Source organism: Harpia harpyja, chromosome 9 (assembly GCF_026419915.1).
Source record: "Harpia harpyja isolate bHarHar1 chromosome 9, bHarHar1 primary haplotype, whole genome shotgun sequence".
Taxonomy (NCBI): domain Eukaryota; kingdom Metazoa; phylum Chordata; class Aves; order Accipitriformes; family Accipitridae; genus Harpia; species Harpia harpyja.
Window position 1 is genome coordinate 17,961,671 of NC_068948.1, and position 27,777 is coordinate 17,989,447.

At 38.2% G+C, this 27,777-nt stretch overlaps 1 protein-coding gene across 7 annotated transcripts in view; it reads right to left on the reverse strand.

Moving 5' to 3' along the window:
* The window catches only part of TOX3 (TOX high mobility group box family member 3), a 113,829-nt gene that overhangs the window by 27,566 nt on the left and 58,486 nt on the right, over positions 1-27,777 (reverse strand). For 3 of the 7 annotated variants that reach the window (XM_052797611.1, XM_052797605.1, XM_052797610.1), the window contains exons 3-7: positions 24,965-25,219; positions 10,470-10,739; positions 8,873-9,100; positions 7,413-7,493; positions 4,497-5,219 (exon numbers count right to left, since the gene is read on the reverse strand). In XM_052797611.1, the coding sequence (XP_052653571.1) occupies positions 4,497-5,219; positions 7,413-7,493; positions 8,873-9,100; positions 10,470-10,739; positions 24,965-25,219 (1,557 nt within the window). Of the gene's footprint in view, positions 1-3,339; positions 5,220-7,412; positions 7,494-8,872; positions 9,101-10,469; positions 10,740-24,964; positions 25,220-27,777 lie in introns of those variants that run through there. The other 4 variants (XM_052797607.1, XM_052797612.1, XM_052797609.1 and 1 more) reach the window with 3 other exon arrangements.

Below are 27,777 nucleotides of genomic sequence, written 5' to 3' on the forward strand. Positions count from 1 at the left end.
TACATAGGTAAGTAGGCTTTTAAACATCCAATTGCTGTAACAATTCAAGTAATTTATGTATTATGTGTTATTGTTATATATTTTACTCATTATTTGTAGCACAGGTATTTTATTCCATAATGTCCAGATCTTCCATACCCGATGTCCTTCAGTCAACCTTAACGGAAGATACAACAGATCTTAAATTTCTGTAACATTGAAATTCTACCTCTATGACCGGTTTTAGGATAACGAAGCAGCCCTTTGCTACTCTAAAGCCAATTTGGATGCCTGATTTTAATTTCTGTGTTTTAGGGGCTGGTAATCAGAACTTGTTTAATATAACACCCCTTCTGCTACCACGTAGATTCCTCCACATAAACACACGCCCCTTGCTGACCAGCACCGGCTCATCACTACTGACGCTGCTCCCTACTTTTAGTCAACTGCTCATTTCACTTTCACTGGCAAACCTCTCAGAAAAGTATGGGAATGAGGTATATTTTGTTCTGTGCCAAAACACTCAGTCCAGTCTATCAAATGCAAAATGTTCATATTTAACTGCATCTCTGGCAGTTTCAAGGGTATCATTTTAAAACTAGAGTGTATTTTGTTAAATCAAGCCCTACAATGATCCTGTTTTACTTCCATCCACTTAGCCTATTAATGCAGGCTAATAGTGCACGTTCTTGTGGTAGCAAACCCCAAAGTGTACCAGGAGACTACAGTGATAGATTACATGTACATGCTGTGTCATATCCAATTAACTCAAATTGACTGTGTACTGCATTATGCTGTTAGTGCATGGAAGATCAATAAATATGGAGAAACTCCAACGAGGCCCTCTCCATTCCCATCCAATTCTAGTAGGTCTGAGACAGATCATGCTCCTATGATGTGTATGCTGCTGCTGAAGAGGGCAGGTGGTGCATAGACACCATTCAAACTTGGCCTATTCAATCTAAACTCCTCTAACTTGCCATTCATGCATAGCAAAACACCATCTGGTCCTATTTTGCCTCCAGCAATCACAGCTGACCAAAAACGATAATAACAGCTGTTGCAAAACAAAAGCCAAACAAAGGGGGGAGGGAAAGGTTAGAATGAAGTCCAGTGCTGCAAAACACTCCATGAAGTGAGAAATGGAAAAGGAGCCATTCAAATAGCCAATCCCCATTGAAAAGAGTCAGTGCAAGACTTCTGGTTAAACTTGAGACATTTAATCCATCTGTCCTGCAAACCACAATGGTCAGGTGATAATATAAAATTGAGATTATGTTGCAGAGAGGTATTTAAAGGCTTTGTTCTCCAAGTTAGAAACTAATGACCCTGTGTCAGCTAAAAATTAAACCTCCTTATGTTCTTTCATCATGTGTCAACCCGGGTTAATGTGAAAGTAGAATGTGTTTAACCGGGGTGATAAAGCATCTGAAACCTTGGGAAGAGAAGGGAGCAGTTAAGTGCTTGTAAATGATATGAAGGAAAACAGTCTTTAAACCGTGCACGACACTGAAATCATACGGGTACTGCATTTCTCCTGTATAAATTGCATATTAAGTGATTTAAATTAACAGTTTTATTTATGACCTACGATAGCAAAGTTACTCACTTAGACTCAGGGAATATGAACACCAACTTGCACAGTTTGAAACACAAGATGTTCTGCAATATGCTATTGTGGGTAATGTAAAATATAATTTTGTAGCAAGCAGGGGGATGCTCCAGTTTTTCAAGATTCAAATTTTGATATTTAAAATGTACAGTCCTGCTTGATGATTAATTTTTTTTAGCTGCAGTAATTAAAACTATTTTTCCTGGAATTGACCATCAGTAGTTCAGCAGCTCTTAATCAAATGTGATAAAACCCAGGATTTATGAAACCATTTAATGAGTGTAATAACACCTGCTTCTCGCTGCAAATAGTTGAAAACAGACTTCAGTTGTAATTAACTCTTATCACTAGTGACATTTTTCCAACGATACTTCATAGGTCTTCAAAATGACAATTATAGAACTAATACACAATTACTGTCACATGCAGTTTAGCAATTATTTCTGAAGGCATTTGTCTAAAGGTTTCAAAATGACTATAAAATGGTTCCCTTTGTTATGTAACATTGGCTAAAACCGACACACACAAAAATCTCTCCCAACCAGCCTCTGCCATGCCATTTCTAAAGCGGGCAGGCTTCCTTGCGCTTGGAATAAACATCCTCCATCCCAGACATTATGAGATATCATACTAAGGCTATTAGGAGCATGGGTAGCTGTCAACTAACACCTATTATGAAAAGCTTCAATTTATACATGATTTTTTCTGCTCCAAGAAATCTATAAATTTATAATTAGAACCTCTTGCTGTTCAATATTTGTACATAATAAACAGAGTACCTGAGGATGATGAAATATTGAAAGCTGACTTCATTATTATTAAACTCACATGGTATAGTACCTCTAACCTCAAGTCTGGCTGCAACTTTTTGGGGATCTATATTCCATTATTTTTTGGTTGTGGTCTGAGCGCGGTAGCCATGGACACCGCCTCAAACAGAATCAGGATTCATCTCAGGTTTGACACTTGCTGTTTTTAATTTTCATTTTATCATAAGCAGTTTAAGATTGTTGCCAGTGGTAATTTGCAATTTTTATCAAGACCTCTTCATTATAGCTTCTGACAGGACAGATGCTGTAATTAATCATGCAAGACAACTGGGGATAGTGGTCAGACTGCACTCGCAGCACAGATACTGCAGGCAAAGAAGAGAAAGAATAAAGGCTTTCTCCTCTATGTCCAGAGTAAAAATACATGAACAGCACTAATAACCTGACAACACACTGGAGGTGAATGTTTCCAAGTCCTTCATGTGAAATACCTGCCCCTTCCATCGCCCCCTCTATCATGCCCTACTTTTACGATAAAATAAAAGTCAGGCAACTCGGGATCAGTCCAAGTCAGAGTTGGGGGCTTACAGAGGGGAAGCCCATGGCAGTAAGCTGCATTTACATCTGAAACTCAAAGATACAAAGAAAAGCACAATTTGTGCTTATTTGCATCTCTGAACACTACTGCTGAGAGGCAGGTTCGCTATCCTGTTCCTGCAGATAAATGTAACACAGGGTACCACGAATGCTTTGTAACTCTATCACCTGCCTTCTCTCTCTGAAGTTGTAGAAACGTCAGAGGAGTTGTACGCGACTCTTCAGCAGTGCATCTTGATGGATACAAGAGCTGATCGCACTCCCAGTTCCGATCGGTACCTGTTTACTCAGTATCTTTGATAAAAATCCAAAAAGTTAAATAAGTTTTCCAAGAAAGTGTTTGCAGAAGGAAATATTTCTGGGTTTTCTATCAAAGACTTATGGCTCATCAGTTTTACTGAAATGTGTTTATTCTATAGCAAGATAAAAGCATTTATTTTAGATAAGCAAAATACAAACAACTTAATTGCTGCTATCATAACTCATAAAAAAGTATAAAACAGCATAAAAACACAATAAGCAATGTAGCAATTAATAATTCATGTTACCAGTGTTTACATTAAAGCCTCATTTATGAAAACTTTACAACACATGATATGAAAACTTACAACTTTTAAAGAAAATATTTACATTGATTATTCGGTTGTGGAGTTTCATTTAAATATTCTACTGGTTTTACAGCATATTAAAAACTCTTGCATTTTTCATCTTAGCTTTCTGTAATAACAGTTTTATTTAAGTGCATTTCCCTTTTAAAAATACAGTGTATTAAATCTGAAACTCATCACTTCGACACAGAATATAATATTCACCTTTGTTCTGTAATTGGAATTAACGTAAGAGGGTAAATGTCAATATATATTTTCTTACAAACTACGGTAGCTTTATTTGGAGAAATGAAGTGAAAGGTTGGGTCAAACATTTAAGTTCAGTTACTTGCATTTGTTTTTCTGAAGACATTTAGAAGAGAAAAAATTAAGAGCTTTGGCAAAAATCTGTGATTTACTCTATTTTTTCATGACAAAAAATGCCATCAACTAACTCATGTCATACAAGTATGATTGTATGAAATCCAATCATCATCTTACAGGTAGTTACAACTGTGCTTTAAGGGCTTCATGAGTTCATACTGCCTTGAAGTGCATTATTCACTTTTAGAGAAAAAAGGGTTATATCATATAACTCTGAAAGGCCATTTTGCAGTCATAAGGTCCAGGTATTTATTAGGCCATTTGATTCACATATTGTAGGTAAAGCTTAAATAAATTAAAAAGGCATCACATGAAAAAGAGCACAGCTTTTTTTTTTTTTTTTTTTAAACAAAATGATTTATAGTCAGCTAAAAGATGATACACAGCTACATTGTAGTTCTTTATTGCCTATCTAATAGACACTTTAGAGGATCATTTGATCTGTTATGCATCCCTGCATAACTACCATCAACAATTTACAGTTTTCAGCCAAATATGGTTTACCCCTACCCCCTCCATCAACACAAAGCCGTGCTGCAAGATCATTTATGTTCAGAAAATACTGACCTGCGATAATACTTGAGTCTGTGTCTGAGATTGTATTTGTGACTGGTGCTGCTGAGGTGCTGGCTGAGGGCTCCCAATGGCAGGGATGGGAGAAGTGATCTGAGAGGCTACCGGAGAATGCTGCTGAGGAGAAGGCTGTGACTGGTGTTGCATATGCTGCATCTGCTGCTGCTGCTGCATTTGCTGAAGCTGTATGTGCTGCAGTTGCTGTTGCATTTGCTGTTGATTCATTTGCTGCTGAAGATGCTGCTGCTGCTGCAAGTGTTGTTGCATGTGGTGCTGAAAATGCTGCTGTTGCATTTGTTGTATTTGCTGATGCATTTGATGCTGATGTAGCTGCTGCTGTTGCATCTGCTGCATCTGTTGCTGCTGAAGCTGCTGTATCTGGTGCTGCTGGCTTTGCATTGAGGGACTGACTTGAGATGAAGACGGCGTTGCCACCATGTTTGTTCCCATAGAGCTTATCAATGGAGCTGCAATGTTTGTTGGCATGTTTGGTGCAATGGTAACAGAAGCTACAATCTGATTCATCGGCAGTCTCATGGTTAAAGGTTTTGGAGCAATTGCTCTGGGAAGGGACTGTTGAAGAGTTTGAGGAGATGCCGATACTGGTGCGTGTTGAGAAAGAGAAGTATTCAGAATAAGGGAGGAAGACAAATTTGTGGATGCCAATGTTTGCTGAACAGAACGAATTGTCTGGGCCTCAGCAGATTCTGCAGCAGCCTGTGTTTAGAAAAGAAATTCACTGTATTTTTAACAGAAAAAACATTGTTACTGTTTACATGGAAATAAAAGTCACAGCTACTCAGAGAGACACTTTCATCTTTTGTTTTCTATCAGAAAAGATCAATCAGCAGTCTGAAAAAGATCACTGATCCACCGATCCAGTACATCACCTCTTCATCCGTCTCTGTGCACTGCACCTCCAGTTCTTACTTGGACAAAAAACTAACCCTTGTTCAACACCAGAAAGTCACAGATGTCACGTACATTTGTGGCTGAAAGAGCTAAAAAGGGCCCAACACTTTCTATATTTATATGTTTTCAAAATAACCCTGTTCTTGGGGAGACAAATCTGAGCAGAAGCATATCCCCCCCTCCATGTGTTATCATGGCATAAGAGTAGTGTACAAACAACAAAACTTCTCAAACAACTTTTTTAATTTGCTTGTTGAAGTTCTTCGCATCTAAGGCAGCGAGACCTAGGTATCGACAACAAACAAAAGTCTAAGGGAACATTGTCAAGGCACCCAGCTGAATACGCTGGAAGGGCTACAGTTGCATCAGCAGGGTGCTCTGCTTAGGGAATCCTGCCTACTTCCAGCGTCCTGGAGGTTTCTGATGAGACACACCTGCAGAAAAACTCCAGCCCAAAGAGGCCTATTGAAATAAATGAGGTGTGATGGTGCCTCTGAGGGCATAGTTCTATTGGGTATATTTAAAAATATTGTGTATGCTTAAATTAGATATGTTTAAGCACCAAAGGTAGGATTCGTCTTTCATAGTTTTATACACATCTGCATTGTCCACGACACGTAGAATAGTTGCCTAAAATCCCTATATAAAGACAACGGAGAGAAAAAGTCTCTTCCAGCACAATTAACTGACATGTTTTAGACATTTACCTTAGAATGTGTCAAATTGTGCTGCAGAACTGTCTATTCCATCCCTACCCTCAGCAACCACCTCGGATGAAAAAGTTACAGCAAGGATGCCTTAGGTTAGAGGAGATGAGATGAATACTGGACTTCGAGTATAATTTCCACTCGCAGTCTTCCCACAAGTTACTCGGCAGCCCAGGTCCCACGGATTTTGGGAGAAAGTATGATTTCTGATGGTTTTGAAATGGGAACTTAGGACTGACAAAATAAATTCCCTCAAAGGTTATTTAGAATTCCAGCTGCCATTGAACTTAGCGTTGTGATACTAAAGGCTTTGAGAATATCATCGAAATCCTAGAGACAACAGGAAAACACAGCTTCTCAACACAAGGAGAAATCTTCCAGCTTTCAAGACTGCACGTGTATAATTTCTGCTGTTGTATTTTTAATCATTAATTAAAATACACAGCAACTTTCTGTGTGATTTGCTAATGCTCTTCAGTTGTACATTCAAATAAATATTCTCAGGAGTTAGATAACATGACTTCCGTTGCTTTGTTGTGGTTGAAGATATTTTTGTAACTGATCTTTATGAAGTATTATTAGAGAAATAACCACCTTGATTTTTACCCATATTTTAGATGTCTATAAGCATATTACCATTTACGGTATTCAGATGCAACAGATCTACAACCAGTGTAGTGCTGCCGGTTAGAAAGGTAAATTCTCAAGTGAGAGCAGAGCTTTGTTTTCTTCGCAAGTTTTATTGTAACTCGGGATCCGCTAAAATACTCCATGTGGCTCACTGCCAGCTAGTCCATTTGTAAGTACTCTCCAAATTCAGAGCCACCACGCATTTTTTTCCCCTCACCTGCAAGAAATACTTAAGCTTTGTCATACTATAACTGCTCTCCAGCTCCACGCAAAGCAAGTCGGTCTTTCAAGAAGTAGCACTTGAAAGACAGACAAAACTCTGCGAATTACTTGCAAATGTTAATGTCAAAAGGTCAGTATATTTTTCATGACTGAATTTTACTTTTGTAGTGAAGTACATTATTTTGCCTCCATAGATAAAGGAAGACGTACATTTACAAAGTTATTGTTTGGTAATCATTACTGTGCCATTAGAGACATGAAATTTTTTTTGCAGAGACTAAGCAGGGTTCAAGTAGCAGCAAAACATCTTGTGGAGCTGTATTACTGAAATCCTAGGATTCTACTTTTATTTTGCGTAACACCACCCCACCACCCCCAAGATTTAAACACCATTGCCAAAGGCTAACTTGCATTACACTGAAGGCATTATTAGGCTTACCTTAGAAACAAGGCTTGCTCTATAAGCAGCAAGTGCCTTTAAGTATTCTTTTTTGGCAGCTTCAGTTTTTCTTTTATAAACCTATTAAAAGAGACCACAGTTTCACCAACTTCAATTATTAAGACGTTTTTGCCAGTATGCTCTCAAAATCACTTGCAAAGAAACAAAAAATACAGACCAAAAAACCTGAAAACACTCTACTGTTAGATGTGCTTTTTCTTTTCTGAAAGATCTAAATATTCTTGCAGATGGTTACAGACTTTCAGGTATACTTGCTGGACTTGCACCACAAATTATGTTGACTTATTGTAAATAAAAAAAGCTGCTAGAGCAGCCAACTGTTTGACAAGACTACCTATGCACACTTCACCTCCCCAGGAAAGGATATTTTAATGACTCTAAGTAACGGGGATATTAGAACACTGAGTATTTCAGATGCTAAGAAGTATCTGCAGTACTATAAAATAGCAAAAAATGCCTATGCAGTATTATTTTTTTAAACAAATATTCAAAGTACAGATTAAAAAAAAAAAAATCTTTATACCTTTAGGAAAGGTGAGTCATAGAGCTTGGGCAATTCACTTTCCCCAAAGCCAGTATGAGAGAATCCCATTGAGTTAAACAAGAACAGTTAGGTAAAAATGAATTAATCTGTATTTTTAATCATCAGTAAATTTAAAGTTCACCTCTAAATCATGTTCACTATCATCTGTTAGATCAGACTAAAAGTTTCCAAATGTATTTCACAAACAAGTATCATTCTTCTCTTGCCAGAAGGTGTCCTATATGGGAATCTACTCTTGCATCGCAGCTTCCATTAACTGTTACTGGGAGCTGCACCGAATTATCAACAGAAAAACAGCCTCAAAGGAATTTTTTTTTTTTTTTTTTTCCTTCAATCCATGTGTAGGAGTTACATGTGTAAGAAAGAAGAATAACCCTCAAGGAAGAACACAACTCATCATTCTGTACCAAGTTTGAGTTGGAGATAACATTTCACACACGACATTGTAATGAGGCACAGAGGATTGGCTTCAAAGGTTGGAAATCAACACGCTTTGTAACAAATTCATAAGGCAGATCAAAGGAAAATGGTAAATGTGCTGTACCGTCCCCTTTTCTCTTCTAACTTCTCATTAATAGGAAACAAGAGCTTTGAAACAGGAATCATCAAAAGATGGTCTTAACAGGACTCCAGGACAGTATCACCTGAGATTTTTTACAAACTGCCCTTTAAAATTTAAAGACAAATACAGCCATTTAATACTACCTACTGGCTTTTATAACAAAATGCTTTTTAAATGCCAGGTCTTCAGCAAGTTCAAAAATCAGCATAGCTCTACAGAGTAAGAGGTCTACATCAGCAAGTAGTGTGGTCTACTCAGAGCTGAGTTAGGAGGATTTTTTTACAAGGATTACTATTTTACTTCTTGTGAGACAACCCTGTGTCAATTTTTTACCTGTTTTTGTTCTTCTCCTAAACTGTCCCACATAGATGCCACTATTTTTGAAACCTCTCCAAAAGTTGCATTCGGGTTCTGCCCTTTAATTGCAGCTTGCGTATCCCTGAAGAAAAGGGCATATGCTGACACTGGCTTTTGTGGCTCATTGGGATCTTTCTTTTTCTTCTTCTTTGGAGTCTTGGGCTTCTTGCCAGAATCCGGTGCAGCTCTTTTTTCTCCAGTAGCCTAAGGAACAGTAATAACAAGAACAGCCAATATATGCATGAAATAAGTCAGATTAATTCCAAAAAGTTATTGACAGTCTGGCTTAATAATATATAGATAAAGCTACTATGTAGGCAACATTTTGGAGAGTCCTGTTGTGCAAGCCTTTCTCCTACCAACAGTATTTAGTCTCAGCTTAATCTCATCAGATCTACTGGAACTAAATGCATGAATAGTTACTACTCCTTGTAAGCATGGCTCAGAGTCAAATCCTACGAATTTGACCTGAAAAAGTGCACCCCAACACTAATTTGTATTTTTAAAAAATTAAGATTTAATCTATAGTACATTTTGAATAGGCAATCTATGTTTTTTTCCATTAAGATGTAATTTCAGCAGTAGAGGCTCAAAAGACAAGAGCTTGGAGGCATTTCCCGATTCCCAGACTTAGGCTGTCAACTTAGGCGTGGGTCAGGGGTTAAAAAGCCCACCCTTCGGGCAAAAAAGCAGTAGCAACTCTGCAGTTTCTATCCACCTGCAGGGAACCCCCACTGTGTCCACCCCCCACCTCCAGCACTCCCCGTGCAGGGTCAGGCCCCTGTGGGGTAGCACTGGAGGCTCCGCGTCACTGCCAGGCACCAGCCCACATCCCCCTCTTGCCTCTGGGATGGGGAACCCCCAGAGCAGCACACCCAGCATCACGGGTAACTCTGGTCCCCGTGTGAGCCTCGTGTCCCGCACCCGCTTTCGTTGAACTATGAGCACATTATTGCAACAAGGGGATAAAGCTGCTCTAAATATACCTCTACGGTAGTCATTTTACTTTGATATTTTGAGGATCCTGTACAATGATCTTTCCATATGCGCAATTTCCATTAACTTAATGAGAAAACCTTTCACGAAGAGTCTAAATTAGGCCCTTTAAATACACTGCTAGAATAACATTTGTGCTTTATTTTTTTGACAAAATTTTCCTTTTATAACAGATTTATTTAAGGCAAAATGTAAATTAACTAAACTTTCCATCAGAAGAAAGCTTATTTTATTTCCATCTAAATGCATCTTTTACGTGACTCCAGAGAATACCGAAATGACAAAACTGTCCAAAGTTGATGAGTAAAGAGATTCACCAGATCTATAAAATCTGAAACAAACTATGAATGTAGTAGACCAAATATATATAATGTATATTCTTACAGTTATTATTATGGAGGTATTATGGAAACTTCTTAAGTAAAGACACTAAACAGCAAATGAATCGTATTCCACTATACTGTAACATTTATATTTTAAATGACCACACTGCAGCTGAGATGATACTGCTGCACTCATGAACATATAGCATATAGACATGTATAGCTTACTCACTACACTGCATGGAATAACTTACTCTGTTTGATTCATCTGCATCTTCTTCATTTATAGAGCTGGATGGGGAAGGAGTGGCTGATTTACTTGCAGGAGGGGAGGGAGAAGTGTGTGGCAAATTAGTGCCTCCTAAATTTAGCCCCAGCTGCGCACTTAGCTGGGACTGGTTAATGGTGGTTAGCTGAGAAGGAGGCATAATTCCCGAATGAGCAGCGTCAGTCATATGGACAATAGATCTCATAATCAGAGAGTGATCCTGGCGATACTGGGAAACTTGTGTGTGACTCTGATCCTAAAAGAGATTGAAACATCATTTAGTCATTAGCAGTTACCATACAGCACTATCAGGTAAAGTTATTTTCACAGCCTTACAGAACGGACACTGTCAACTTGCAGTTTGTTTCATTTAACGAATTAAATGCATTTTTAATATATTTAATGCAGCAACAGTTACCACACTCGCCCTGGACGTCACTTCTCCACCGCTCAGGGATGGGTTTTTTTTGTGGAACAAAAATTGCATTTCCCCATTTTTAAACATTTCTTCTCTTGATGCAATGGGAAATCCCCACAGAAACAACAGGGAAACAGGCTGACTGACAATACAGGGAAAATACTGCAACTGAGAAGACACAAACTGCTGTCAAATGCAGAAAGTAAACAAAACCGGGGTGGGGCGGAATATATAGAGAGAGGAAAGCATCTTCCTTTACTGACATTCAGTTATTCTTAGCTGTTGCTAGTAATACTAGTAGGTATAAAACAATCCTGTCTGAGTGGGATTTTAAAGTTGTTTTAAAGAAAGAACACTGCCCTGCCAGGTCTCGAGCGCAGACACTGCAGCACGCTGGAGAACCATTCGAGTAATCTTGATCACTCCTAAAAATCTTTGCTCACAAGTACCACACAAAACTACTCATTTTTATCTTTAATCCAACAATCAAACACATGTGGAAAGTAGCAGGCTACGTACCAACCACCGACTTTATTTTTCTTGTACTTCATGTCTTAGAAACTCAAGTGCTTGCATGGTTTTGTTTCTACTGTTTCTTGGGGGCACAAACTATGTCTTCTACATCTGCACAACACTTATCACACTCATAAACAAAAAGAAGCAAGACCCTCAAGGTAAAGTCAACTGGAATCTGCGTATGAACAACTCAGTTTTCTTATTTTTAACCACACACGGATCAATACACAATGAAGGAACATTTAAACAGGGAAGAAGATTTTTAAAACAGTTAATAAGTGAAAAGAATAAATAGCTCACAAATTGATTCAGCAACCTGATTAATCTATGGCCATTGTTTGAACAGACAGAAACATGAGAAATAAATTAGATTTTGAAAACTCTTTCATTATTAATAACCTACGTTGCAATTAGTAGCAGGTGCAGTGATCCTTAATGAAATGACACAGAACAAAACAGCAATGCTGGGAGCCCAGTGTACAGTCCACAACAGAATTTGCCCTTCCCAGTGCTTCGTAAGTGCAGATAAGCCCAAACCAGTTTTCAAAAATCTGTGTCAGCATGGAGGTAAGTTTAGCCCAAGTGACTTTCCTCTTACTTTTTACAACTCTTCCCTCAACAGAAGCAGTGGTTCTGCGCTCCTGAAAGCCTTGTCTTGGATGGGACAAGTGCGGCCGTACAAAGAAGCAATCCACGCATTAGAGAAGATGCACATCCTGCCTCATCCATCTTACATACAAGTGCCGCAGCACACTGCTTCCCTGTAGCAATAAATCATATTACTTCTGAATCTGGCATTCATGTGTCTTTCTGCTGAAGCCTATACAGAAAGAAGAAATCCTTCTTAGCATAAAAGTACATGTAGTGTTGCACCTGGATCCAGTACAGATGAAGTTAACCCCATAAGCTCCTGATCCAGATCCTATACACTAGGTCTCACCCTCATTTTCCCTATGCTTTCCAACCCATTGCCAGCTTGACTCATCATCTGTACCGCACCACACTGCTTTTCCTACTTCTTAAATTCTTTCAATATATTCAGGAATGGAGTGTAGTTCCTTAGAGATGAATGCATGTGCCAACAGTAGAGTACTTGATACAGAAAGATCAAAACATCAGACTTATTGGCTGAAATACCCATTTGCTTCAGGGCACACCTCTGTGAAAATTTACTACCATTAACTATAGGGTCATTTTGATTGTGACTTGTATTGGCAGTGGCATCTGGAAGTCATTCAAAGTCTTTTGTAAAAGGATATAACTTTCTGCATATTACTCCATTCATTTTAGTTTACAGACATTATTGCATGAAGAAACTTGCTGGTAAAGCAAAGGTGGAGATCATCAGAATCACCTTCTCTCATAGAAATTAACTTTCTTCAGTATTTTGCAGGCAGTACTTTCTTGGAGGTGTTCTACACCTAAAAGGCTAGCTTTTGTTCTCTTTATTGTTACACAATACAGGCCTTTCTGGCCTTTACACCGAGGCAACAAAATGTGATGACGTGGGTTACAAACCATTTACTCCAAGTCTTGTCATTTCGGTTGCATCTATGATTTTATTGAGACTAAATTCTCTTGACTTGCACTGACCCAGAATCTAATTTTATACACAAGCCCATGAATTCTTAACTGTCCCTTTTTCTGACACTATTTGATGCTTGTGTGGTTTTTTACATCCACTTATTTAATTCCAGTTTTTCTTTTCTGTATCTTTTCCTTAATTCTTTAAGCTTTTTTTTTTTTTTAAATCTTGAAAACTTCAGAAAAGCTAGAAGTGGAAACAACAATATTTTGTAACTGGCTATCCAGCACCAAAGAGATAAGACATATTACATAAAACAAAATATTCTGTATCATTTCCAATCTCGTATCATTTACATATGATAACAACAAACGATGTATTTTCTGCACTTTGAATTTAAGTTATATGCCTAATCAATATTTAAAAAAAAATCTGAAAGGAATGGGAGGTTTTTTTTTTACTTTGTGGTCCAGTGTTGTGGGCCTCAACAACATATGGTACCTATAAGAAGAGCTTTCAGACAAGGAAGCATAAACCATTTTTCATGTTTGTACGGTGGTTTAGCAAGTAGCAAGAAGGTAGGGGAGTTAGTCCATAGCAACATTAAAGTCCACAGCATTTGTATATAACTCCTGAGCAAACAACATCTTCTAAGGAGGAATCTATAATCGAGAAAACAACATTTCCATCAATTACCTTTACTCTTATTTTTTCCCTTATATTACAAAGGCCAATACTGAACCAAAAGGATCGGTAGTGTTTCATTATGCATGAAATGTTTATCAAAGAAATGTTTAACAACGAAAATCATCTTATATCAGGAGCACGCATGGAAGCACAAGTGCACCAAAACATCCACATGACATGCTAATTACATTACTACAGGAAAATTTAAAAGCTCACGTATTCAAAATAATCCACTGAGAATACTGTGAAAATTTTAGAGAATATCACAAGTTCTTTTACATAAACTTAACCAGAAGTAAATGTGATACACAAGTATTATGAGCATTCAGGATTTTTGTAACATCATGCAAAAATGACAGGTTAGTTCTGACAAAAATTCATGAACTTCTCAAGCGGACAGAATCACATTTTGATTGAGCCTGATCTGCTTTAGTGTCTTGGATTGAAGCTAGGCAAAACTTGGTGATTTTAACACAAGTCAGGCAAAACTCAACCGCTGGTTTACTCAGCATGACAATCAAACAAGGACATAATGTGTGAAATGGAAAACCAACGAGAAATAACTCGTGTGATTCCTCTGCAGACTGAAATGACTTTGTCTCAGATCTCTCTGTTGTTACCCTACATGAGCGGTACAAAAAACCTAAGGTATAGAGACCTGTACTGAGGGGAGTGCCAGCCACCCCTCTGGTCTCTTCAGTTATACTCATGGATAAAAAAAGCAAAATATGGTCCAAAATGTTCCCCCCTTCGCAAAACAACTTTATGGTGACTGCATCTAGGCACATTGGCTTTCTGTCACCACTCTCTTGCACAGCTCTGATAGCACACATTATAAAGACATTCAGCATTTGATGCATAGAAGGCCTCAAAGGAACCATAAGGATATCTGTCCATCAAACTATGCTACTCACAACTATTCTAATCTATTTAGACAGTCATGCCAAAGAACTCCTATTTAGTCATATTGCCAAAGGACACATGTCTCACGGCATATGCCAAATATATAGCTTATTTTACTTTGATTTGTAAAAGTGTAAGTTCTCAAAAACTGGTAAAATATCAATTCCTCAACAGCCACTGGAAAGCAAACAACAGAGTAATGAGACTTTAAAAAAAGGAATGTGTGAACTCCCACGCTTTAATGTATACAGTATTACCAAAGGTGTTTTTCAACAATTACTGTACTGGAGCGAAACATACCACTGAGTACTAAGGGCAAAATTAAGGTAATAAAAGATAGTTCGTTCTTCTGTTATCAACTCATTAAGCATCCAGTAGTTAATACTGCTAGTAATACAGCTAGTATTTATTTTAACAGATAAATGCATGCAGCCATTACATTGAGAGGTGCCCCAACTTCCACTTACCCTGCATTTTGACAGTCATTTACATACAGTAGTTTTATCCTGGATTTCTACCCTGATAGAATTTTAATCTCTAGGAATATTCAACATGATATTTAAAAACGTAACTAGGAAATTACTTTTTAGAACATTTTGAGTAATACTGAAGTCTTTATTAAAATCAATGTCTACAGCCTTCAACCATTTAAATAGGCAACATATCCAGTAAGACTCTTTCTAGCCATGTCAGGACTGAGCCCATGGAAGTGCCCACAGGAAGATGTAGGGCTGGGATCTGACCCTATACTGCATGAGCTAGTTTTTTAAGGAAAGTGAGAAATCTGCCAACAAAAATAACTATGCAAAACCCAACATTTTTGGTTATGCTCACTGTGCTCTGGTTTCAGAAGTTGACTCAAAACATTATATATTCTATTGCCTCAAGAATTCAACACTGTCAATGTAACCTAAGCTGATGTAATATTTTAAAGGATATATGTAAGATGAAGCAAATGTACTGCAGTGTAACGAGCGAAATCCTCAGTTGTCCCTGTCTGTAAATTACTCCCTTTACTTTCGGGCAAGTCAGCATATCTCTAGAAGAAATCCTCAATACTCTTTTTCTCCACAAGTATAGATAAAAGAATCCATTAATCTAAATTTTTACAAGATTGTAATTCACTGCCAATCAAAACAAACCAAACTAACAGGATGCTTTTCTCTGTCAGAGATTAAATCCTTACTTAATAGAATACAAAACAGTTGCACTTGGTGCTGCCACCACTGAAGCAGCATCCTTCCTCTCCCCTCCTCAGATACTGCCATCAGTAATAGATCTGTCAAACTGCAGTTATCAGAAGATCCACTACAAGCAGCAGCTTCTTTTCTCCAGCAATGAGAAAACTCCCATGTTTTGCTTCATGTCTCTGTAGAAAAGGAAAGCTTACCTAATTTAATTCCCAAAGAAAGGCTACAACAAAGTACACGTCGGGTCGGAAAAAAGTTATGTCTGCAGCTGGATCTAAAAGATCTGCTGGTGACAGGAGGCTCGCGCACGTTCTGCTGCCTGGAGAACATGAAGAATACGCAATTTCTTGGTCTGTGTGCTCCCCCAGTCCCACTACATCAGAAATTACTCTCTTCTGTTCACTCAGAGCACATAAGCCAGAGAAGGGACATGAAGAGAAAAAAACCCAAACCAAAACCAACAAACGTGAGGGCCCACTGATTTATTCCTCAAAACCAAGCAACCATCTCCTTTTGTTCTGGCAACCCCAGATGTCTCTAGAAATTCATCTCCTGCTAGATGATAGAATTTTCTCATACGGCTGCAACCTCCAAGTTAGCTGAATGTGTTTTATTGGCATCTTTCTGATTTACTGTCCCTTGCTTTTCTTTGGGGTCTGATCTGCAACCACGTTGGCAGTGACCCCTCGCACGGCTGGTGTTCCTCATACTCCCCTGTGCAGCACAGAGCTTCCTTCCGAGCAGACAGCCTGACCTGTTACAGGGGGTGGTAAGAGTGCCATGAGACCACCAAATCACAACTTAAAACCATTTCTTCGACGGAACCGCATTCGGGGATTAGGCAGTAGGAGCACACCCACACCTGGCAGTGCAGCACCACCTCAGAGATGCGATTCCAAGCAAGAACGTGCCAAGGGACAGGGCCAACCAGCCTGGGCACCTGCCAGACCAACACCGCTCCGGGTCCCGGGACTAGGCACCTCTGCAACACTGCTCTGTGGCCTCATCCACAGTATGCTCAGCTATCTCTAACAAAATGCTGCATTACATGGTGAAGAAATACGAAAAGCTCACAGCTAGGGCAAAATCGCACAACTGCCAAACTAAGAGACAAAGACTTCTCTCTGAAATGCTTATAATTCTTACCCCTGATGCCCCACCTCCCTAGCGTGGAGCATTTGATGTTGGGAACTTTGTTCTTGCCGATTTACTTTCCTGTGACCCCGCAGGTTCCTCATGCAGTCCCCAAAGCAGGCTGAAGGGGTAATGCTTCTTGATTGCCTCAGTCACTATGGAGTCCTTCTGCTCGGGAAAGGCTTCTGCTCTTACAGACGGATGGCACCATAGGTTTGCGACAGCCCTCCACCCATCCACAGTGGGTGGATGGCTGATGCTTTAGCATCACCTGATTCACAACTTCTTTATAATTTGATCTTTACACCATTTTGTAGAGGCATTTAAAGACATTCTCCACCCTCTTCTCCCCAAACACCTACCATACTTTAAAGCATATTGAATCACACTCCTTTTGGACAAGGTACCCAACAGCATGATGACAATACATGTGTGACTCAGATCACAGATGGGCTCTGATCTGATGGGTCTGGTGGCATGAGGAGCTTCTCTCCAAATTAGCAGTACAAGCTTAGGTCTGCTGTATGCAAATAGCAAAGGCACATTGCAAACAAACCCTGGACACTTAAAATGAAGTCCCAGAATGTCAGATAAATGCTGTTAGCGGTTTTGTTACAACCTCTGCAACTTCAGGTGCTTCAGTTACCAAATCAAAGGCAGACTTCAAAGGTCCTTATTATGCAGTAAGCAACAAGGGGAGAGACTGCAAGGAAGCATGACAACTGACAAAAATTATCAAAGGTTACAAAAATTATGCAAGGAATTGGGGGGGACAGACTTGGGGGTTACATGGTATTTGTTTAAAAATTGCTACAAGTGTTGGTAGCTATCTTCAGGGGGAGTATTTTTTCTTTGGGGCTGGGGGTTTTTGTTTGGGTTTTCTTTGTTTGGTTGTTGGTTTTTAAAGCAAATGAGAAAAGTAGGTCTCATTATCTTTATTACCAGAGCTAGGTATTTTTTTTTTCCAGCTACCTGACAACACAGAATAATTTAAATTCTACAGAGACTTAGCATTCCTTGAGAACTTGAAGCGGAAGCTGAGTATTGGGTAAGCTGTCCAAAGGGAAACATAGGTGGTAACAGCAGAGAATAGCAGGAATTTCAAAGGAAGTTTTCAAATGACCCAAGAACCTTGGTGGCTGGACCCAACAAAGCCTTTGGCCAGGTACAACATATCCAGACCTGTGGCATCTGCCTCATTTGGCTGGCTTAAGAAAGTAGCACCTGATTTTAAGAGTTTAAACTCAGGAGGCACAATAGTTTAAAGCCAGGCTTAATGCACAGCTGGTGTCCATGGTCATATACGCCTGCGTTCCTGTTCTTAGGAACATCAGAGATTCAGCTTCTGCTCCAGTTCCTGACAGCTTTCCCCTTGGGGTATACCATTTTCCACATATTCATATGGCACCTCACAATATTTTCTGGAGTTGATGGATCTTGATTTAGGCATTGTTAATATAAAGTAGTCACAGTCTTTTTTCCCAGACCGTTCTGCCAATGTTACTGTGTTTCTCTTCTTTCGTGCAGAAGTCCCTCATGTATCTCGATAGCTAATAAACTACTTGCATTGTTTTTTAATTATTTCCTTTTTTTAGCACCAGCAGTACCTGCTATTCAGACAGATGTCTTTGGCAACTGCTGCCACTTTGTTTCTTATGGACAGGTCCTTTCTTGCCGTTACTATGAGTTGCCTATTTTCGAAAAGAACACCAGAATAGGTTTCCTTCTCCAACCATAACAACTCATTAACAGATGGCCCATTGTGTCTGTATCGATGAGAAGGGAGGGAAGAGCACATCTCTCAGAAAAGTGACTATATTACCCACACCAAGTATTACAGTGTCACTGAGGACGTGAAAATCTACACACTATTAAAACCCTATTATTTCGTACGTCATCAGGCTAGCACCGTCTTCATACCACGTTAAAGTCGCAGCACGTAGCTTCTGTGTAGAAGCCAGGGCTCTCTGTTGCCTCCAGGGTTCTCAGCCCATCGTCCACCTTCCCCTGAGGCCCCACAAGCTGTGCACACACGCTCTCCGAAAGGTAACTAAAAACCACGCAACTACATCATTAGACGTAAAATAAAATATTTAACTATACACCAATCAAAAAAACCTGACTTGAAAGTCCATCAGCAAAGCACACAGCTCAGACGTGTGGGCAGAAGCCAGCGTGCCACAGCGCTGAGCTGAGCCAGAGTGGGCACCGGAGCTGCAAAATCCCAACTGAGTCCTAAAGGTCTAATTTTACAGACTGTCCACCACCATGTGAAGGGTTCTGTATATAGCCAAATGTCAATGATCTGAGCCACCAGAGCATCATTTAATTTGGCATTACTTAATTTTGAGATTAATTTTTCTTGGTGCCACCAATTATTAAAAACAGTGGTGATAGCAGCTACCATTTCTGCTGGGAAAGTCCAATACAAACTAGACTAACACTGTTGATTTAAAACTTGAGTTTAGTAAACCACCGTAGTAATCAAAGGAAAAATAAAAACAAGAAAACTCTGAAGATAGTCTCTCTTTCTAGTAAGAACAGTTGCTACTCCTATAAATGAATAATTGTAACTTTCCAGAATTAGTTGTATGCTTCATCTTAAAAGATGACAATAAACATGTTCATAACAATAACAAGGGCTTGTTTTAATAGAGCGTTCCAGGCGTTAAACACATTAATGACCCATGAAATAACTGTTTCATCTGCAACACATTAAACAATGTTGTTATAACATGGTATTAATTGAAAACGTACTCCATTCTCTCTAGATAGGAGATTACAGACTGGGTATTAAAAGACATTTACAAATAAGTTTCTTTGTAAAGGAAAATTAAACATATGAATTAGAGACACGCAGTCCAGTGAGTAGTGAAATAACTGTCTTTTGCCAATTTTAAAGCAACTTTTTTAGCTTTTATTCTTGCAATCTTCTGTCAATCTATTCAGTTAATTAGTAATTTGGGAATTTAAATTACTAAAAAAAGATTTAGACCTTTAAGTACAAGGCACCACTGTTCTGAAACATTAATGATATTTCTATTGCATGCAGCCTTTAATAAGCTCAAATTTGCAACTCAGCTTTTTAAAGCCATATCATTGAGCTGTTTATTTAAAAAGCCTCTTCTTGAAATAAAAGCAATAGTCACCATCATGTCTTTGATTTGAGCACAGTGCCACTCCTAAGTAGTAATGTAATTAAAGATGAGCGCATTCCACTATGAATTAGCCTTATCTGTGCAGAATCCTGAATGCACTGACAGCACCACAACAATTGTAAAATATAAACAGGCTCAAATCTTCATCAAATAGGAAACACATTTGCTCTAGCAGCGTAAGTAATATAGGGAGCAATATATGTAAAATTATCAGTCTTTGTAACATCTGTACTTTTTTGAATAAAATAATCAGACTGAAAAGAGACAATTATTTTACTGTGTGTTTCTTAGATATCAGAAAGAGAATTTTGAAATTCATCAAAGCTAACCTTCTGTTACGTACAACAGGCTAAGCTGAAAAGAATGTTAACAAGTTCAATTTTCATTCAATCAGCACTACTGCTCTCTGAAATGTTTCATTGCAGGAAAGAAATAAAAATAATCTATATGGTAATTATGAGGATGAATCCCCCAGTAACTTTCAGCTACATGAAAGGTCAGTTCTATTCAAGATATTTTATCAGTCCCCTGCACATACTCCTGTCCTGTCATTTTAAATCTGAACAGCATTTTATTTTCCCATTTACAGCTACCTGCAGAATTAAGTACTTAAGCCAAATAAGAAAAAAAAAAAAAAAAAAGAAATGTTGAATGCTGGCAAAGGCTATAATAGCATGGAGATAAATCGTTCAGCTGCTCTCTCTCAAGCCTCTGGGGCTGCAGATTTTTCTTCTCCTGGTGCACTGTGGGTATTCAAAACTTGTTCAACATGATTTCATTTCATTTCAGGCACTGCCTGAGAAAACTAAATTACAGAATCAATCATACAGAAGGTCAGAGTGAGACTTCATTACAAGTATTGCATGCTTGCATGAATATCTTTCATTTATGACTGACCCAATATGTCACAATAGCTGTCTAGTAAAAATAATCCACTTTCTGAAATTGATGTACTACTGATGTCAATGCTACTCAGCAGGCTGGGCAGATTATAGAGAGGTGTTAAAAAAAGGAACCCTCAGGAGCACAAGTTGTAGTTTTATAGAATTGCCACAGTTTGCAGATTAAAATAATCTTTCTATGGGCAGCTCAACAGAAAACAGAGCATTAATATAAAATATTGGGGATTGATTTTTAATGAGGATATTGTTGTTGGTTTCCACTTATTTATATTCAAGTATTTATAGGGATAATATTTGCATCATGTAAATCCATGTGTTCTTTGAAGTCAAATGTACATCAACACTCCATTTTTCAGTGACTCGTTTTTGAACATCAGGCTTTTATTTGCATATTATTAAAATATTAAAATTAATCAAACTGCCTCCATTTTATCTCCTCTTTTTGTTGTTGTCTGTTTTTAAATGTAGAAAAAGGCTGTTAAGTAAGATAAATGCGTTGTTTGTTGCCAATAATAAAGTTGTTAATCAGCAGTGTGACAAATTGTCACTCTTTCCATAGTATGTATATCTGAATAGTATGAACTATTGTTAACTCATCAATATGATCTTTTAATAATTGCTAGGCCACATGTATGCTGAGAATAAATATCTTTCTTGCACTGTGAATGGTTTTTTCAGTATTATAATACACAAAGAATATGTTAAAAAGAGAATTATTTCTTTTTTTTTTTTTTTTTACTTTGGTCTTCCTGTGGGAAATATGCGAGATACTTGCAGGAGTATTACAAGGTAGCTAGCCAACTCCATACCCTAAGGGAGACATAGGAAAACCTTGACATAACCTATTTTTAACCATGCCTCTGGTGATTCTGCATTCAAGTTTATAGGTGAACATGTCAGGTAGTACATAGAAAAAAGCCAAAGACACACAGTATTAATCATAATTCTGTCCAAGCCCATTTTATTTTTTCAACATTTGTGATTTAAAATCTCATGACATTTCTTCAAGGTGAAATTCTTCTACCAGACTTTTCAACAGGGTAGGACTACATTTATCTAAATTAAATATTGCTTACAGTAAAGCTCTCTAATGCTTCACAAGATAACCAATAAACTCAGTGCAGTTCATATTAAAATAATTTAAGTTTGTATTCAGCTAAAGAAGCTTTAGTGATTAGCAATACACTATTAATACAGCCTTTAAATAAGACTATCCTAGTATTGCTGGATAAGAACATTGTTCTGTAAGTGTATACGAACATCGTAATTATTTTACAACCCCATCTTTAGTTCTTTCAGATATAGTAAATTCAATTGACCATGAAATGAAATTTCATAGTCAAAATGCCTCCTTTACATTTTTTTATTGCTGCAATAAAGTTTTTATAGCTCCAAGGCAAGGTAATTCATGAAATGTCTAATTTAAAGATGAATTCTAATATCATTAATAAATATTTACCAGTTTAATAAAGTGCACATTTTTCACATAAAATATGATATAATGTTTTCATTTTCTATTTTTGAAATACAGATTAACTGCTGGAAAATTTGAGTACTAAAGAGAGCTATGTGAGTTCAGGGGAAACCTATGCAAGGACCCTCTGTTAACGTTTTTAAACTTCCTGAAGCTACCCAGCACTTAGGAGCAGAAGAGAAAAAGGCTACTGACTAAAATACAATGGCAGAGGCCACTCCACCTCACAGCATAAAACAAATCAAGCGGTTGTGGGGAAGTGTCTGACACACGAACCTCCCTATGTGGCTCCTCCATATCAAATCACGCAATTCCTCATCAATTCTCTGAAGCCAAACACACACAACCCACAGCTTTGAACTGGCAATCACCCTGGAAAATACCACTGGACTACTGGGAGAAGAAGGCATGAGCTTCTCTAGATCTACTCTTTGACCTATATGGGAACAAATTCTTACCACGGAAATCAATGTAAACTATGCCATTAATTTCTACACTGCACAGTCTAGAAAAAGAAGGAAAAGATGTAAAGCCTCTCAGCCAGTGCAAGAAGACGTGAGAGAAGAGATATCTAACCAGGAGACCTCTTCTGGCTGGAACTGTTAAGGTGACAGCATGTAGTCATGGAAGAATCACATTCAGTGAAAGGATGCAAAATTAAAAGGCAAAACTGGGTCAGGTTACAAACCACTCGATAACGTTGAGGGAATACTCATACGTGTAACACAACACTGATCCAGCCCGTGATATTTATTACACATTTCTGAGCAAGTTTCATTGTGTTCAGTGTACACACGCTCCATTACTTTAGTTTTCAGGCATAACATTCCTGACTCTCAGGTTTTATTTATCTGATCTTTCTTTAGTAGTCACCCAACATGTCCAGTGCATATAAAAACCCATGGAAAATGGGATCTGAAAAGAAGTATCATATCCTTCAAGGCCTGTTTTAAGCAGTCCCTGCTTTCTATCTGTGGAATTACTGAATTCTGTACCTCCTAAGTAATGAGCAGTTTGTGCGTAATTCTGTATTAGTGCTAGCTGCGTTTCATGACCTCCAAGGAAATATTAAAATTTGCAACAAAGCCAGCAGCCTGCAGAATTCCAGAGAAATATTTGCTGCATGTTGATTTGTAAATCTTTAATTAATTTTCACTTGCCAGAATAATAATAAAAAAAAAAATATTTACACGAAATTCTAACATGACAACATGATGACCTTTATTACAGTCCAGCAGTAAATCTGCATTTTCGCTACGCCAAGTTTAGCAAAAGGTCCTATATAAAACAGCTAATCAGAAAGAATATAGTTGATGTAAAATATCTGTTCAAGCTAAACGTCCACTCTGTCTTCAATATGCAATACAGAAACTAATTCTAATTGTAACCACTGAGTTTAAAATGCTAAGTGTGATAAACTGACTCAGAGCTGTGTCTCATCACCGCGAGTATGAATGTTACTGTATAAAGCTTAGAGAAACCCAAGCATGGAGATCCCCCAAAGCTGAAAGGGAAATGCAACAAGAAAGTGGAAACTGCCTTGTATAGCCTCCCACTGAGATCACAGCCATACAGTGTGTATAGATTCCATACAGCCTTGGTTTTGATTGTCCTAATTAACAGGAATGATCACTGGAATTAGCCTCACAGTCCCTGTCACTTAGCCCTTCCTCACAGCCAGACCGTCCCTCCCCATTCTGGAGGGCTTGGAAACAGCCCAGGAACAGGAGAACAGGCCTAACCTGCCCCAGCCTCTGTGGTCAACAACAACACTGGACTGAACAAAGTCTTTTTATAGCCCTGTATTTCTGAGTATAGTCAATCAGTTCTATTATGAGTTTAAACAAAAAAAATTTAAAAAATCAATTTCCATTTATAAAGAATTAGCCCATGGAATATGCAGAATATAGGGAAATAACACTTTTTTTACTGCTGGCATACTGTTCCCTTTCTGAGCTACTCTCAATACTGCACTTTCAAAATATCCTGATGGCTTTCAGATGTGGGTCCTACACTTGAAATACAGACAAGCGATTCCTTCTAAATGCTGTTGTTCACCCTGGCCAACACATTGGTCTTTCAACTCTCGATGCCAGTGTCAACTGTATAACACATTTTTGAACTTTAGCAGCAGTTGAGATGCATATGATGCCAGTGGATATGGGCTTCCAAGTCCATTCCCAAAATTAAAATTCTGTGTTTATAAAGCCTGACTGCTTCTTCACAAGAGATCTGTTCACACACATTATAGCATTGTGCTGTACGTTAACCACCACGTTTATCTTCCTGAATCCACCAACATTAAACCCTTAACCATTTGCCAACTGCTTTAGGGAACTGAGTAATAGCGTATCATTGTTTGCTGCGTAACACTGACAACACGTGTCATCATTCATACAGAACACGCCTGCACACGATACAGAACATTGGCAAATGCTTGGTCAGGCTGCAATACCAGGAAACAACACAGATCTTCCGAGAGGTCAATTAAAACTGATAGACGACACAAATCTACACTACTATGCTTTGACAGACAACATTAGGCAACGGAAACACACAAAGAACCGGACCTACCATATGCAATCCATTGCTGTGGATGATGCTGTCTTGCTCCACGAGATTTCGGGATATTGTAATAGAGGGAAGATCCAAGCTCTGGGGGGGAAACTGAGGTGTAAATTCATTTCCTTGGGCAGGCAGCTGGTCACCAAGGCCCTGAAAGGGCAGCAGGATATCTGCCATCCCCAGTGCGGGGTCTGACTCGGGCGGGGGGGTAATGGGTGGGATTTCGAACTCCTCGTCCCCAAGGCTCGGCGTATGGAACGTCTGCTAGAAAAGAACAGGACAAGGCAAACCACGTTAGGGCACCCTGCTCTCAGCAACTACATCCAGACCTGCAGTCCAAATCTTGTTTTGTTCTCAATGCAAACTCTCTATGCAACAAAATTTTTAAGTTTCATATGCTGAAGGGGTTTATGGATCATTCTGATTAAAGATTTAAGTCTCATTATCATATGGCTTTAATGGAGTATCAGAATTAACAGTTTTTTAATGCGTACTTAATTAGCAACATCTGTCTTTGTTGTTAGTCTGAATATCAGCTACATTGGATTTGGCTGTATAACAAATTGCCACTTTATTGATATGTTAGTAAAATAGCACAAACAGCTTACATTACTCTCATGCTTCATAAAATACTGACAACTTTGTAGCACATGCCCAACATTAATTCAGCACTGACCATTTCACATCTTTTGTTTCCTTTTCATCCACTTATAAGCAAGAAATATTATAATTCTGGTCTTTATTTCTTTTCTTTTCCATCCCAAAAGTACAATGCACCCTTTTAAACAAGGACTGTAATTTCGAGGAGAGACATGTATAAAAGAGTGAGGGTGATTACAGCAGCTTCCAGTGTTTTCTGAAGCAAGCCAGCTTTGTTTGAACAGTAGGTTTGTTACGAACTAAACACCTGTTAAGATGCCTTGAGCAAAACGTTTACTGCCAGTTATCTTCAGGGTTTGTGCGTGTTTGTACGTGTGCATGTGTCTGTCAAAGATACTCTTTATTCAAGTAGAGTCTGTATCTGGCTTCAACATAGCTGATTTTTATTTGGGAAACAAATGAGCTATGCTTATTCAAATTTCTTGCGAGTTAAATGAACTTTCATATATTATTTCAGGTCCACTGCTACTTAATAATAGAAATTCAGTGCCTGAAATTAGGCCATTTTAAATGTACCCAGATCAGGACCATCTTGATCAAACTGGGCAGTTGGCAATCCTAAAATAGGCACTCTTGTCGTGTTCTGGACATGCAAGGCTGCTCTGGGATTTGTTTGCTTGCATTAGTTCAGGATTTGTGTTGGGGGGGGGTGGAAATTGTTTTATGTATTATTTACATTGTTTGAAAGAATGACTTAATGCCAGTTAATTTAAAAATGATAAGTTCAGTGAAAGATCTCATTAACTGCTGCAAATTGTCATCCTTCAAACTGTTAATGATGATATAAATTAATAACCGCTTGAGAGAAGACGGAAACTGAAGCACAAGAAAAACCTTTGCTTGCATATAGAACCTGTCAGCTGTCATTATTGGTCTCATACCAGAAATGATGAGGTCCCAGATTGCTGCAGTCTGCAGTACCGTCAGTCTGCCGAGACGCTACCCATCTTGCTCAAACTGCAGGACTGTAACTTAATTCTGGATGTGAAAGCTGGGCCTGGATTAGGGAGACGTTGGACTTGCCTGCTGCTATATTACAAAAGGTGTGAATTTTTCTTCCTGTGGACCCCATAGTTCACAAACACAAAGGATGGATTGGCCAGGAGAAGTGGTTGGCTAATGAACATAACCCTATGGCTGCATTTGCAGTTATTTTGGCACTAATGTGGTCTAGTAACAGATGCAACTGTAATTTGTGACTCATTTGCTACCCCATTACTGCTTAATGAAATCTAACATATCACATTAACAATACGGATAAACACTCATTCTTGATATGTGGCATTTGGCTGTTTTCATTACCACTGTAATTAACACTTGAAATATTATTTCAATAAATATTTAAGGTGCTTTAAAATGGGTTGTAGTAATCTTGACATAGAGACAGAAAACATAAAGCAAACGTGTGGCTTCTAAGCCTGAATGTGCTCTAGGATTACACTCTTAAGGCATTATTTACAGGAATAAAATGGGCTTCTAGCTCAGCAGTGCTCAGGTCCAAAATCATAGCGAGAAAGCTACATTCATGTTAATGTAAAAACACTCTAATTAAATAATTGTAATGCAGTAATTGCAAAGTTAGGTTCACGCTTTAATGTGAACGCTAACACTTAATCATATTTTTATTCCTTGTTCAAGCAAAAGGGTTCAGTGAAATCAGTGTTATTATAGTACGTTTGAACCTCGCTTTACCTGACATATTTACGAGACAGTAGTAATTGTAAGAACTGCATGTTTTTCCCCCATCTAACAGAATAACTCTAGGACAACTGTGTAAATATATAACACAGCTAGATAATAATACAATATTTTACTTAGGAAAGTAGCATTCATCTTAATACTTACAGCTTACTACAAATGGGAGAGTAAATTGATGAATACCCTAACATTTTTTAAATGTGAATTTAATTCTCACAATATAACTTGTCTAAATAAGTATATATCTTTTTTAAAAAACATATAACAGACCTAAGATTGAGAACAAAATAGATGTAATCTAAGAAGAAAGCAAGCCCCTTAGTGAAGTAGTCTTAAATCCAAATCACTGGGCTATTCAGTCTGTAAAAAGAGCCTGAATAGTACGCAATTTGGGATTGCAGAAAGGTGCAGTTATGACGAAAAGATGGTATAACATTTATGGGATTTATCTTACCAATCACATT